General features: G+C 45.0%; 1 protein-coding gene across 1 annotated transcript in view; it reads right to left on the reverse strand.

Moving 5' to 3' along the window:
- MAP3K15 (mitogen-activated protein kinase kinase kinase 15) overlaps positions 1–14858 on the reverse strand; it is a 150480-nt gene that overhangs the window by 49427 nt on the left and 86195 nt on the right. Inside the window, exons 8-12 of the mRNA XM_021080807.1 lie at positions 13373–13485; positions 12987–13146; positions 9378–9528; positions 7591–7698; positions 718–767 (exon numbers count right to left, since the gene is read on the reverse strand). Of these exons, the coding sequence (XP_020936466.1) occupies positions 718–767; positions 7591–7698; positions 9378–9528; positions 12987–13146; positions 13373–13485 (582 nt within the window). The remainder of the gene's footprint in view (positions 1–717; positions 768–7590; positions 7699–9377; positions 9529–12986; positions 13147–13372; positions 13486–14858) is intronic.

Here is a 14858-nt window from a genome sequence, read left to right on the forward strand (position 1 = left end):
CAAATGGTACACCTTCCCTGGGAATACGCCACCCTACTCGCCTGCTGATTACAATGTCCTTGGCTCCTTCGCTCTGTGCAGGAGATCCCAGCCAAGTATCCTTGCCGAGGAACTCCCAGCTTCAGTTCTGGGGGTCCCTGGGCACTCACTTGAACATCATCGGTTCAAAGAAGAAACACTTCCTCTTTCTACACACACGCCTTTTTTTTTTTTTTTTTGCTTTCTAAGGCCACACCCACAGCATAAGGAGGTTCCCAGGCTAGGGGTTGAATCAGAGCTGCAGCTGCCGGCCTACGCCACAGCCATGGCAACGTGGGATCCAAGCCAGATCTGCGATCTACACCACAGCTCATAGCAATGCCGGATCCTTAACCCACTGAGCGAGGGCAGGGATGGAACCCACAACCTCATGGTTCCTAGTTGGATTTGATTCCGCTGCACAGGACCTCCCATAACTTCTCTTTTTACAAAGTTTGAGACAAGAGAGTGTCATCCGTTGGATACAAAAAAAAGTACTCTGCTCTAATAAGCCAAGATGCCCTTGCTGGCAAGACATTATGAACAACTGGCAGGGCAACAAAAGACAAAATAGTCTGTTTTGGATTCTGTTAAAAATGAGAACGTCACATACTATAAGTAAGTAAAAACATTTAAATGATAACAATATTATCATTACTTGTATTAAAACAACAATTACATTTTCTCTTATGTTCTTACCTTATTCCTCTAATGGAAGAGGCTGTAAAATTCCATTCATGAATTTGTTTCTGCAAGTAGCAAAGACAAAAGTCAGTAGCTTGATCTTTTCTGTGCAAAGCATCATTTTTGGTTTCATTGTATAGTCAATCACTTCTGCTAGCTTTTTTTTTTTTTTGTCTTTTTGTCTTTTTAGGGCCACACCCGCAGCATATGGAGGTTCCCAGGCTAGGGGTCGAATCGGAGCTGTAGCCGCCGGCCTACACCACAGCCACAGCCACAGCAACATGGGATCTGAGCCACGTCTGCGACCTACACCACGGCTCACAGCAACGTCGAATCCTTAACCCACTGAGCAAGGCCAGGGATCGAACCCGCAACCTCATGGTTCCTCGTTGGATTCGTTAACCACTGAGCCATGACGGGAACTCCCTGCTAGTGTTTACCTTGAGTAGAATTTAGGGGTTAAAGCAAGATACTCTGCATAACTTGGAACGCCAGAAACATTTTCTAATGTACTGTAAAAATTCATTTGTATCTGTCATCCAGTTTAGAATAATCTAAATTTGAAACAGAAACAACAAGCACACAGTATGTACACAGTAAGTGTGGCCTTTCATCTTTTGTCAACATATCAGGAAAACTCCCAGAACAGTCTACCCAAGCTGAATAACCCACAAAAGTGTTTGAAAAGCAAACATGTGGCAGACCCAGTGTTCGCCCATCTTTATTTTTTCTCCCTGGGTATATCCACATTTCCCAGCTTCCTGTGCAGCTAAGTAGGGTCATATGCTGGTGTTCTGACCAATGGGAGGTGAGCGAGAGCGCTATGGGCCACTGGGGGGCCTGGCTCATAAAAACCTCCCCAGCAGTCCCCTCCTGTACATTCTCTTTCCCCATCCACTACCAGATGGAATGGGAACCCTGCCCATCGGGACTTGGCATGAGGCATAGATAAACCTTTACCATGTTAAGACACTGATATTTGGGGGTTGTCTGTCTTAGCATCTAGTCTACGATGACTAATACAAAGACTAACTGGGATTTCAATCTAGACAAGACACACTTAAAAAAATAGGAGTGTCTGTCGGTCTTCTCCACCACCATCTCCTGCCTTTAAACTGCACAAAGCAAAGGCTTGGAAGGAATATTCGAATTCCCAGTTTCACAACCACCAAAGGCTACAATGCCAATACACTGCAAAAAAAAAAAAAAAAAAGAAGAAGGAGAATAACTTGGCATAAAAGCCATTTGGTTAGCCTGAGGAATGCCATAAACGACCAGCTAAGCTTCTCAGAGAAGTCTGAGAGCCAAATGACTGAGCATATGGCTCAGGAGAACAGCCGCAAGCAGCCAGGTGACAAGTTTCTTGCCATCCTGCAGCAACGGTGACCAGACAGCTGGTAGGATGGTTTCCAGTGGGAGAAGATCCATTTCGACATGTCGATGTGGCAACCTACTCTGTGCCAGGCAACCTACCAACACCAAGGATATGACCTAGAACAAAAGCCCTCATGGGGCGTACCTTTGAGTGAGGGGAGATGGGCAATAAATCAAAGAGTATTCAAAGAGAATGGTGGAGGAGTTCCCGTTGTGGCGCAGTGGTTAACGAATCTGACTAGGAGCCATGAGGTTGCAGGTTCGATCCCTGGCCTTGCTCAGTGGATTGAGGATCTGGCGTTGTCGTGAGCTGTGGTGTAGGTTGCAGACGTGGCTTGGATCCCTCATTGCTGTGGCTGTGGCGTAGGCCGGCGGCTACAGCTCCGATTCGACCCCTAGCCTGGGAACCTCCATATGCTGCGGGAGCAGCCCTAGAAAAAGGCAAAAAGACAAAACAAAACAAAACAAAAAAGAGAATGGTGGAGGGTGAGAAGTGCTATGAAGACAAATAATACAGGGAGGGGCATTAAGGTGGGGCAGGAAGTCATGACATTTCAAGCAGAAAGCTAAAGGGAGTAAGGGAGTGAGCCACGTAGATAACTGGGGTACCAGTTCCAGCCTGTCCGAAACAGCAAGTGCAAAGGCCCTGAGGCACCTGTGTGCACGGTGTGCCTGGGGACAAGCCAGGAGGGGAGGGAGACTGGAGTGGAGCAAGTGCACGGGGGATGGGGGGTGGGGTGGGGTGGGAGATGAGGTTGGGGAGGTCATGCCCGGCTCTGGAGGCCATCATCGGGGCTTTAGCCTCTACTCTGTGTGCGAAGTCACTGAGGGCTGTGGGAGATGCAAGTGTAGGAAACCATGAAAGCCATCACATCAGACCCCTCCAAGTAGAAAGACGGGGTATGTTTCAGAGGAGAGGTGGGTTCCAAGTCACTGCATGAGAGCAGGTGGTGGAGAACAGGAATCTGCCTTCGGATTCAGGTACAGAAAGAGGAAGCAGGGCAGATGCAAGAGAGCCTTGTCTGACTCCCACACACCTGCAAGAGCCTGCATGTATATAGAAAGTGCAGCCACACAAGTTTTCAAAGTGTTCCCAGATGGTAAGTTTACTCGAGGGTCGCTTTAGGGGAACTTCTTGGTTTAGGAGGAAGATTTACTGGTTAAGAAGTAGACAAGGAGGGAGTGGGAGGGACTGGGAGCTTGGGGTAAAGAGATGGAGACTGTTGCCTTTGGGATGGATTAGCAGTGGGATCCTGCTGTGTAGCACTGGGAACTCTGTCTAGTCACTTATGACGGAGCACGTAATGTGAGAAAAAAGAATGTACACATACATGTGTAAGTGGGTCACCATGCTGTGCAGTAGAAAAAGTACATATATAAAGAAATTTAAAAAAATAAAGTAACCAACACGAACCTCCCCTCTTTTCCTTTATTTTTATTTTTTTTCCATTGTAGCTGGTTTACAGTGTTCTCTCAATTTTCTACTATACAGCAAGGTGACCCAGTTACACATGCATGTATCCATTCTTTTTCTCCCATTATCCTGCTCCATCAGAAGGGACTAGACATAGTTCCCAGTGCTACCCAGCAGGATCTCGTTGCTCATCCATTCCAAAGGCAATAGTCTGCATCTATTAACCCCCAATTCCCCTTCTTTTCCTTTATATCATAATCAATAGGCATTTGGGTGGGGTTCCTGCTTTGCAGGTACCATGGATATAAAAGTATAAACGTCATACATAGGCTTGCAAGGCCGTTGTGGAGACATTTTGGAAAACTGATACATAAGCGAGAGGCTGTCCTCTGTGCATGATACAGACAACTGGGTGGCCAAGTGCATTCAGTGGCAGGAGGGCAGGGGTCGTTAGAGTCACCTGAAGCACAAGTTAGGACTTGGATCATTGCAAGAATGAACTGCAGGGAGGGAGAAGGAGCAGAACAAAACTGGAGATGAGAAGCCCCGCAGGGCCGGCTCAGGGGAGGGTGAGATGACAGGCAGTTTGGTTGGGCCAAGGGTCAGAGAGTCAGGGGTGGGGGGCAGGGTTCCATAAGGGCTGGATGCTCAGTGAAAGAGCTTGAGTTTTATTTGGATCCGCTAATGATTGGGGAATATCAAGAGAGCCACTATAAGCATTTTTAAAATTATCACGAAACTGTTTTTGTTGTTGTTGGTTTTTTTGTTTGTTTGTTTGTTTGTTTGTTTTTTTGCTTTTTAGGGCCGCACCGGGCATATGGGGATTGAACTGGAACTACAGCTGCCAGCCTACACCACAGCCACAGCCACGCCAGATCTGAGCCACATCTGCGACCTACACCACAGCTCACGGCAACACCAGATCCTTAACCCCCTGAGCGAGGCCAGGGATCGAACCCGCAACCTCATGATTCCTAGTCAGATTCGTCTGCCTCAGGATCTCCTGGATGCTGACTCAGCCTCCACCCTTCCACACCCAGAAGGCAGACTTTAGTTGTGGAACTTTTTGTGTTAAAAGCATAGACTTTTTTTTTTTTTTTTTTGCCACACCCATGGCATGTGGAAGTTCCTGGGCCAAGGATCAAACCTGAGCGATGGCAGGGACCCTGGCTGCTGCAGTGACAACACCGGATCCTTAAGCTGCTGTGGCACAAGGGAAGTCTAAGCATGGGTTTTTTTGTGTAAGATGTTCCAGGTGCTAGTATAAGTATCAAAGGCATTCTTCAAAAGAGCTTTCCTGGAGTTCCCTTCATGGCTCGGCAGTTAACGAACCCGACTAGGATCCATGAGGATGTAGGTTCGATCCCTGGCCTCACTCAGTGGGTTAAGGATCCGGTTTCACCATGAGCTGTGGTGTAGGTCGCAGGCTCGGCTTGGATCTAGTGTTGCTGTAAGCTAGCGGCTGCAGCTTCGATTCAACCCCTAGCTTGGGAACCTCCATATGCTGTAGGTGTGCCCCCCCACAAAGAAGAGCTTTCCAAAAGCAGCAGCCCCACCTGTATGGGCAGCAATGGTGGCCACTAGGCACCTGTTGGCGACTTTGGGGTCCAAGAGAAGCTGCAGGAGATATGCTGCATTTGCTCCTTCTCTGTGCAGGCTCCTTGCATCGCTGTCCGGGGTGCAGCCTGCAGCAGCCTGGGAGGCCAATTTTGCACATCTCTTCCTAACCCCATGCTCAGTGACCTGACATAGGTTGCTTGGGACTGGCCATGCTGAGTGTATTTACACCACAGAAGTCAGTAAACACTACAAATCAGCCCTCTGTTCCTGCACCCCCTGGAGAGCTGGTGGTGGAACATTCACCAGCCTACATTTCTGAATTCTTGGCTGGTGGACCAGAACTTCATCTCATCTTACAGCGGTGCTGTCTGCAGGTGAACGTGCACCTGTGTGCGCTCGCTTCCCACTTCCCACCGCCCATCAGGAAAAACTGCAACTCCATATAGAGAAATGTCATTTTACTCCCGGCTAATCTGCTTGGTTTCACAATCTGCAGAATTTCAAAAATGTAAATGAAGGCAAAAGCTAAGGCTCCTTCTCAAAGAAAAAAGGCAATTTATATTTCTCTCAAACATTTGCTCTGACAACTACCAAGCACTGCGCAAAACATTTCATCAGTCAAGGAAAACTAGCATTTGCTGCTTATATAGTTCTTTCCATTTCTTATTACGGATTCTATACAAACAAAATAAAACATTTACAACTAGTGAGATAGTATATGTACCGATGGAAATTTCCACGAAAGGCCTGCAGCCATTCTAAGTTTGTAGAATGCCATGAGAATAAAACCATTCTGCTCTGAAACTATGAAGTCACTTTAATAGGATTAGGCTTTCCCACAACTGCTTGTCAAAATATGAGGTGTTCTGTTACCTCTGTCAATGCAATAGTGAGATTACAGACCAACATTTGGAAAAGTCTCTTGTGTCACAGTGGCATCAATGACACAGGAACATAAATAAGGTTGACTTCTAGTACAAGCATTCTGGGCTTTCCCTGGCGGTCTAGGGGTCAGGACTTGGCACCTTCACTGCTACGGCCTGGGGTCAACCCCTGCTCTGAGAACTGAGACCCCACATCCACTGCTGCACATGCCCCAGCAAAATAAATAAACAGATACAGAGAAGGAATTCCAACACTGAGGACAGGGTGCTTCATGGCGGTAGCATGAGGAGGGGGGAAGCAGGACTTTGTGGGGTAGGGGCAGGCTCAGAGTCTCTTCTTTGTTGCATGGTTAATTAGGTGTGTTCACTTGGTAAAAATGCATCAAATTGTACAATTCTGAGTTATGCACTTTTTCTGTGTGTATGTTACACTTCAAGAAAAGGTTAAAAAAAAAAAAAACCCAAAGAGGCAAATTTAATAGAAAATGCATGCATTCTTCGAATGAGATATATCTGTACCTTACTCTAGCTTTTTCTCCCCCATATATATCTATGTTATATATATATAATGGATATATGTATACACACATTCTACACACATATCGGAGCTTAGAGAAAGGGCTAGATGGATATCCACCACAACACCCCGGATGGGGCTACACAGACCAGGTGTGAGGCGTTTAGAGGGACTTGCACTTCATTCCTTAACCACTTCCTCATAGTTTAACCTTTTTTTTAACAAGCTTGTATCCATTCACACATATATATACACACACAAACACACATCTACACATACAATATGTGACCCCCAGGCACACATATAATATATATATGTATATATGTGTGTGTCTGTGTGTATATATACATACATACACACATGCACATAGGTATACTATGTATGTGTGTGTATAATACATACATACTATACACACATAGGTACACATATAATACATACGTATGTATAGATGTGTATTATGTAGATTTATATTCACACACATGTGTATATATAATGGAAAACCCTGCTTCCTTTCTTCCACCTGTGACTGCACTCCCTCACACATGCCTTTAAGTCAGAAGTTAGGCAAGGATGCCTGTTCTTTTATTTATTAATTTTTTCCTTTTATCGACAATGAGTTTTATTTTTTTCCATTATAGCTGGTTTACAGTGTTCTGTCAATTTTCTACCGTATGGCAAGGCAACCCCGTTACACATACAGGTATACATTCTTTTTTCTCCCATTATCATGCTCTGCCTGTTCTTTTATTTTTAATTTTTTTTTTATTTAAAAATTTTTTTTGTCTTTTTGCCATTTCTAGGGCCGTTTCTGCAGCATATGGAGGTTCCCAGGCTAGGGGTCAAATCGGAGCTGTAGCCACCGGCCTACACCACAGCCACAGCACTTCGGGATCTGAGCCGTGTCTGCAACCTACACCACAGCTCACGGCAATGCCGGATCCTTAACCCACTGAGCAAGGGCAGGGACCGAACCCGCAACCTCATGGTTCCTAGTCGGACTCGTTAACCACTGCGCCACGACGGGAACCCTGCCTGTTCTTTTAAATACTATGATATAGTTGACTCTCCCACTTGAACAGTGAATTTTTCATTCAATAATACAGAATAAAGAAGCCTGTTTATGATTTTTTTTTTCTTACCATTTCTGTGGGTGAGACATGCCACAGAGAAACCGTCCTCTCTTCAGCTTCACTGTTGATAGAGACATACGAAGGCTGGTAGACTTTGGTTGGTTCTATCACCAGGACCTAAAAGGACAGATTTCTGTGATGCATGGGAACATGCCGCATAGATTCCCCTGCCCAGTGAGGAGGCTGGAAGCTCTGGACTCCACAGACACTCTTCAAGGACCTACTAGGCCCCAAGGCTGCTCTAGGACTGGTGGATGTGGCAGCCCACCACGGAAGTCCCTTTCCTGCGAGAGGTCTGTGCTCTGATGGGGCAGACAGCGTAACCCACAGCTAAGGATACGCATTAGGATAACCTCTGAAGAAAATAAGGCAGAATGAAGATGAGGGAGGGACACTTTTTTACACAGCGTGGCCAAGAACAGCCTTCCTGAGGAGGTGACAGAGAAGAAAGAGGGGGCATTCCCATCGTGGCTCAGTGGAAACGAATCTGACTAGCAACCATGAGGATGCAGGTTCGATCCCTGGCCTCGCTCAGTGAGTTGGGGATCCGGCATTGCCGTGGGCTGTGATGTAGGTCACAGATGCGGTTCGGATCCCACGTTGCTGTGGCTGTGGTGTAGGCCGGCAGCTACTGCTCCGCTTCGACCCCTAGCCTGGGAACTTCCATGTGCCTCGGGTGCAGCCCTAAAAAGACAACAAAATAAATAAATAAATAAGAAAGAGGAAGGCTACAGCTTTTGAAAGAAATGAAGACGTGAACTAGATGATGCACAGGTAGGTACCCGAGTTTGAAAAAAATGCAAGAGGATGAAGAATGAAGTGACATTCCATCTGTCCTATTTTATTTTACTGGGGGAGAGCAAAATATAGCATCTCTTACTGGAAGAGGAGAGAAGCAGGATAAGAAAGCAGGGGCAAGAGACAGAGAATGAATTCCCAAAGCAAATAAAACAACATGTTTATTGCTAAACCTGGGTAGAGATCACGCGAGTGTCTGTCCTGCTATTGTTTTGGTGTCTTTCCGTAGGTATGAAATATTTCTCATTAAAAGAAGATTTAAAAACGTATTACCCAGGAACAAAATCATCATCATTTCACACGATGTAATCTTTTATGAGATGTCTCATGAAATTTTGAACACTGAATGTTCACAAAAGCTCATGACGTGAATACAAACCACCACCACCTGAAGTGCAGCTTCTGGGATGCCTAGATGACTCCTTATAAGATGGTCGTAAAAGTGAAACAAAAACTCAGTGAAAAGCTAAATGTCATTTGGCTTTTCAATAAAGTTTCAAAAATTAATTAGGGGCCCTGGAGACAAACCAAAGCTCAACAGGAAACAGCCCTGAGTTCCACGATTTCACGGTTAGTGCTTCATTGCTTTGGAGCAGTTTCTCCCCCTGAGTACTACGGACATTTGGGGCTGGATAACGTTGTGTTGGGGGTGGGTGGCTGTCCCGTGCATTGTGAGGGGTTTCATGGCATCCTTGGCCTCCACCCCACCACCTGGCAGTAGCAACACCTTCCCCAAAGTTGTGACAACCACAAGTGTCTCGATATTTCCAAATGTCTTCTTGGGGACAAAACCACCTCCACTTGAGCACCACTATGTTAGAAGATGTAGCCAACTTTTTCTACTGAGTTGATCTCTCACTGGATGGTTCTACGCGAGACTGATGGATATCTTAACCTTTTCAATTACTCTATGGTTTTCTTCCTTTCAGAGTATTCAATAATGAGATAGTGCCAACCCCAGTTGCTTTCTTTAAAGTTATGGTTATAGCATCTCTTACTGGAAATCTGAGTCCATTAGTAACTTCATTTGTGGCCTCGAAAATGATATCTAACCAGAAGTTCAGCCGTTCTTGCCTGGGCGAATGTTCAATAATAGGTTTCTTGAAGCGCTGAATTAATAACAAGTTCTGAACTAATGATCGCAGGTACCTGGAAAAGTCACAAGCACCAATACATTAGATTCCCAAAGAAATGGAATTCAATTCAAATCCCCTCAAGTTTCCCAAAAGCTTTATTCGCTTAAATTCATATTGCGTGGTGAGTGTTTCTTAATAATCTGGCAGCTACACACTTAATTAAAAGAAACCCAAATGGGGCAAAATAAGCTTGTCCAGCAAAATCACACAACGTGGCTTTTTACCAACACTGGGCTAAACCTCAATTTTGGTACAAGGTGTTCAAAGCACCGAGACTGGCAAGCATTTGCTATCTTCATTAACAAGAGCAAGTGGTTTGAAGTTGAAAGCAACCGCAAAATGACAAAACTTCAAACTCAGTGTCTTTTTCTTTTCTAACTACCCTTTTTATGTTGAGGTAATTACAGGTTTACATATAGTTGTAAGAAACAAGAGAGAGCCTATGTACCCTTGGCCAGATTTACCCCAGTGGTAATATCATGCAAAATTCTCAAAAAATACCACCATCAAGATACGGACATTGGTCCAGTGTAGACAGAAAATATTTCCATCATCACAAGGATCCCTCATGTTTCCCTTCTATAGCCATGCCTCTTCCCTCCATCCCCTCCTTAATCTTCGGCAAGCACGAATATTAAACTCAGTGGGGTTTTTTTTTAAGCCATTAGACCGGAGCTGGTAGATTTTGACTTTATGAGGTCTTCAATCTCACTGCCCCTTTGCTATCTTCAGGCAAACCGAACTTTTTGAAACATAGCTGCCGTGCAATGGTGGTCACCTCCTCTCTGGTAGTGAATGGGGCTGGGGTGTGGCAGAGATGGTTCCACTGACAGTATCAGAGTATTACTTTGCCCTTTGAGGATAAGGTCTGGAGCCATCCTGGGAAAGCAGATAAGCTAGGCTCTGCTGGACCTGCTTGGGTACCATGTAGTTAAAGGATTAACTCGACAGGATTGGCTTATCTCAACTATACATTCCAAAGAGAGATTCGGCCCTTTAGGCCCTTTATTGGCTTCTCAGCGATCACTTTTAAGCCCTTGGACTATCCTGCCTGATAGGAATGTCTCTGTCTACCTGGGGCCTTGTGCCTTGCCACATAGTTTATGCTAACAACATGATTCATGGTGGGACCCTTGGGCCATGTCTTATCAATGGGATCTCCAGACAGGCTGGGGACTCAGTGACTAAGGTCAGCCACATACATGTTTCATGCCTACATAATTGAGCCCCAATAAAAACCCTGGATACCAAGGCTTGGTGGGCTTCCCTGATGGGCAATAACTGGTGCATGTGGTCACACATCATTACTAGGAGAATTAAGCACTGTACATATGACTCTACTAGGGGATGACAACTGGGAGCTTGTGCCTGGTCTCTCCTGAGCTTTGCCCTATGCGCTCTCTGGCTTTGTTGATTTTAATCTATATACTTTTATTGCAATAAACCATAACCCTGAATATAACAGCTTTTCTGAGTTCTGTGAGTTCTTCTAACAAATCCAGAACCTCGGGATGGTCTTGAACACACAACAATAGGCACCAGCACTGTAAGTCAGTCCAGGTTCTGATGTAATAGGAATGTATTCAAGCCTCTGATCTCCACTGCAGAGAGTCAGCTCTGTACGGCTCAGAGGCAGCAATGCACCTTAACATTAGAATCCTGGAAACAGCAGCCACTCTAGGAGGGCTGTAAGCTCAGCCTGCCTCTGTGTTCTCTTAGCTTCAGAAAACTTTTGAGAAGTTGATATGGTTTAAGGACCAGATTTAAGTACTCCAGATGGGGAAGAAATAGGGTCAAACTGGATATGGCCTGTGATAGTGAGATTTCTACCCTTGGGAATCCAGGTTGGTTCACTCAGTTTAGAAATAAAAGGGGACAGATGAACATGGATCATTAAGTTTTTAAATTATGCAAGTTATTTAAATGCATTTTAGACAAACAGTTAAAAGGCAGACTAAGGAGTTCCCATTGCAGCTCAGGGGGTTAAGAACCTGACTAGTATCCATGAGGATGTATGTTCAATCCCTGGCCTTGCTCAGTGGGTTAAGAATCTGGTGTTGCCATGAGCTGTGGTGTACGTTGCAGACGTGGCTCAGATCCTGTGTGGCTGTGGCTGTGGCTGTGGCTGGCAGCTGCAGTTCTGATTTGACCCCTAGTCTGGGAACTTCCATATGCCACAAGTGCTGGCAAAAAAAAAAAAAAAAAGATTAAAAAATTCTTATAAGCATACCTCTGAGTTCCTGAGATAACTACTATCAAGATATTGGAGAAAATCCATCTTTCATTATTTATTCATTATACAAATATCTATTGAGCGTCTATTATGAGATGACAGGAAGCAATAATATAACCACAATTCTAAGGGAACTTAACATCTAGAGGGAAGTCAGCTGTGGCCCAACATTCCCAGACCCTCCTTTGAATCACACCTGAAACAATAGGTTTTTAATTAAAATGAGTCCATAGAGAACAGTAGTTCTCAAAGTGTGGTCCCCTGGTCAGCAGCGACAGCTTGTAATTTGTCAATACAAATTCTCAGGCCCCACCTTAGACCATGTGAACCAGAAATCTTAAGGGTGAGCCCAGCAATCTGTGTTTTAATCTGATACACGCCAAAGTCTCAGAACCACTGATACAGAAAAATATACCCTGCATCTGGCTTTCTTATTCTATGATAAACATGAGCACGCTTCTGTGTCTCCAAGTATTCTTTCTTGCACATTGTAATGGCTGTATATGGGCTAACCCAGAGCCACTGCTGGGTCACCATTGTCTTTTTGCTTTTTTTAGGGTTGCTCCGGCGGCATATGGAGGTTCCCAAGCTAGGGGTCCAATTGGAGCTGTAGCCGCCGGCCTACGCCACAGCCACAGCAACTCGGGATCCAAGCCACGACTTCGACCTACACCACAGCTCGGGGCAACGTGGGATCCTTAACCCACTGAGTGAGGCCAAGGATTGAACCCTCAACCTCATGGTTCCTAGTCGGATTCGTTAACCACTGAGCCAGGACGGGAACTCCTGGGCCACCACTGTCTTGAACACATCTATCATTAGTCTTCTGCTTCCCGTTTTCATTTATGATAAACATCATTTTCTTGGTGTGCTTTTAGCTTTACTGTCTTCTTTCTCACAAATGCACAATATGTACTAGTACCAAGAATGTCTTGCTCTTGAGAATCAGGTGACCTGAAAAAATTCATAGGACTGAGAGTTTCATTGTGGAGACACAACATATAGGGATATATATTTTGTTTGAGTGTGTGTGTGTGCCTTTCCCTGTCTTCACATAAAACCAAGCGAGCCCCAGAGCTGCTCTTTCTGCTCTAACTTTGCTTTAATGAAGATGTGAGAAGGACACATAGCAGTTGTTACTCTTTTTTTTGCATTCACACCTTCTCCTCCTGGGGGAAACATATCAGGGCAAGATCAGATATTGACACGGGTGATGCAAATGCACAGACATGACTCACCAGACTGGAGGTTTCAGTTTGAACAACCTCTCTGCCGCCTGGACAGCCTTCCCAGCATCACTGGCCAACATGCTGACGCTGAAAAACTGACCCACATCCCAGTAATTGTTCATTTTTTCCAAGCTCCCCTTTCTTCCCAATAAACTGTTCAGCCGGACACCTTGAAAATCAGAATTTTAGATTCAGTTATGAAAACTCTTTCTAGTTTCTATCGTAGTTCAGCCTTGAGATAAAGGAGAAAGTGGGCATTTTATTTGGGCGACTGCCTCAGGTGTGCCATCGGAGACTAACTGTTCCTTTTGAAATACAGCGCTGGTCATTTAAACATACTTTTTAATGCCGAAGTTGTGTTGCCAGAACATATGTGCAGTAATAAATAGCTTTACCTATTTTCCTTAGTTCCATGGAAGTTTCAAATTGTTGTCCAGCAACTATCAGCAAAACTGCAAGGTTAATTCCTGAATAGAGAGAGGACTGGAGCTCAAACCCTTTGCGATACCTGTAATTACAGAACCACCAAATTCCTATTATATCACTTTATTATGATAGACAACAAAAGTGTAAATGATGTAAAAATATCCCCAACCCCCACTCATGTGTACAAACAGTCACATGCATCAGTCTAATAGCTTCTTAAAAATGTCATGACAGCAACACAGTAACACTAGGGAGTTTAAAAATCTTCATCAGGCTATATTTTTAATTTTTATGTATTATTATTTGCCTTTTCCAGGGCCACTCCCACGGCATATGGAGGTTCCCAGGCTAGGGGTCCAATCTGAGCTGTAGACACCAGCCTACGCCAGAGACAAGCAACATGGGATCCGAGCCAAGTCTGCAACCTACACCACAGCTCACGGCAATGCTGGATCCTTAACCCAGTGAGCAAGGCCTGGGATAGAACCTGCAACCTCATGGTTCCTAGTCGGATTCGTTAACCACTGTGCCACGATGGGAACTCCAGGGTATATTTTTAAAAATAAAAACCATGATCATCACATAAATAAGGAAACTATATTAAAGGATATAAAAGAAATTTAAAACCTATTATAATTGCGCCCCCAAAAGTAAACCCCAATTTGATGTTCAAAGTTCACTTTTCAAGTTACACTCTGTATATTGAGCATTTTTTTTTTGGGGGGGGGCTGCACCTGTGGCATATGGAAGTTCCCAGGCTTGGGGTCAAATCGGAACTACAGCTGCTGGCCAACGCCACAGCCACGCAGGATCCGAGCCACGCGTGCGGCCTACACCACAGTTCACGGCAATGCCGGATCCTTAATCCACTGAGCGAGGCCCGGGATCGAACCTGCAACCTCCTGGATCCTAGTCAGGTCTGTTAACCACTGAGCCACGAAGGGAAGTCTCCACTGAGCATTTTTTATTTTATGGAAATCACAACAGGTATAGGCTCTTCCTCTACAGGCCATCTGTTTGTCTGCCTATATTGAAATGGAATTATTTCTTCACATATAAAGCAGTGCTGCCAAAATTCTGGATCCCAAAAAGCAGTGGCATATAGGGAGAGAAGGCAGGCATCAATTTCACTACAATAAAGAACAAGATGTCAGTTCCCATTGTGGCTCAGCGGGTTAAGAACCCAACTAGTATCCATGAGGATGAAGTTTTGATCCCTGGCCTCGTTCAGTGGGTTAAGGATCCAACATCACCACAAACTTTGGTACAGGTCGAAGTTGCAGCTTGGATCCACCGTTGCTGTGGCTGTGGTGAAGGTAGCAGCTCCAGTTCGACCTCTAGCCTGGGAACCTCTACATGCCATGGGTGCAGCCCTAAAAAAGACAAAAAGAACAAGATCCCCAACTGTGAATACCATTTTTTCTTGTTTTTTTGGCTGTGGCTGCAGCAAGCACA

The sequence above is a fragment of the Sus scrofa genome, chromosome X (assembly GCF_000003025.6).
Source record: "Sus scrofa isolate TJ Tabasco breed Duroc chromosome X, Sscrofa11.1, whole genome shotgun sequence".
NCBI lineage: Eukaryota > Metazoa > Chordata > Mammalia > Artiodactyla > Suidae > Sus > Sus scrofa.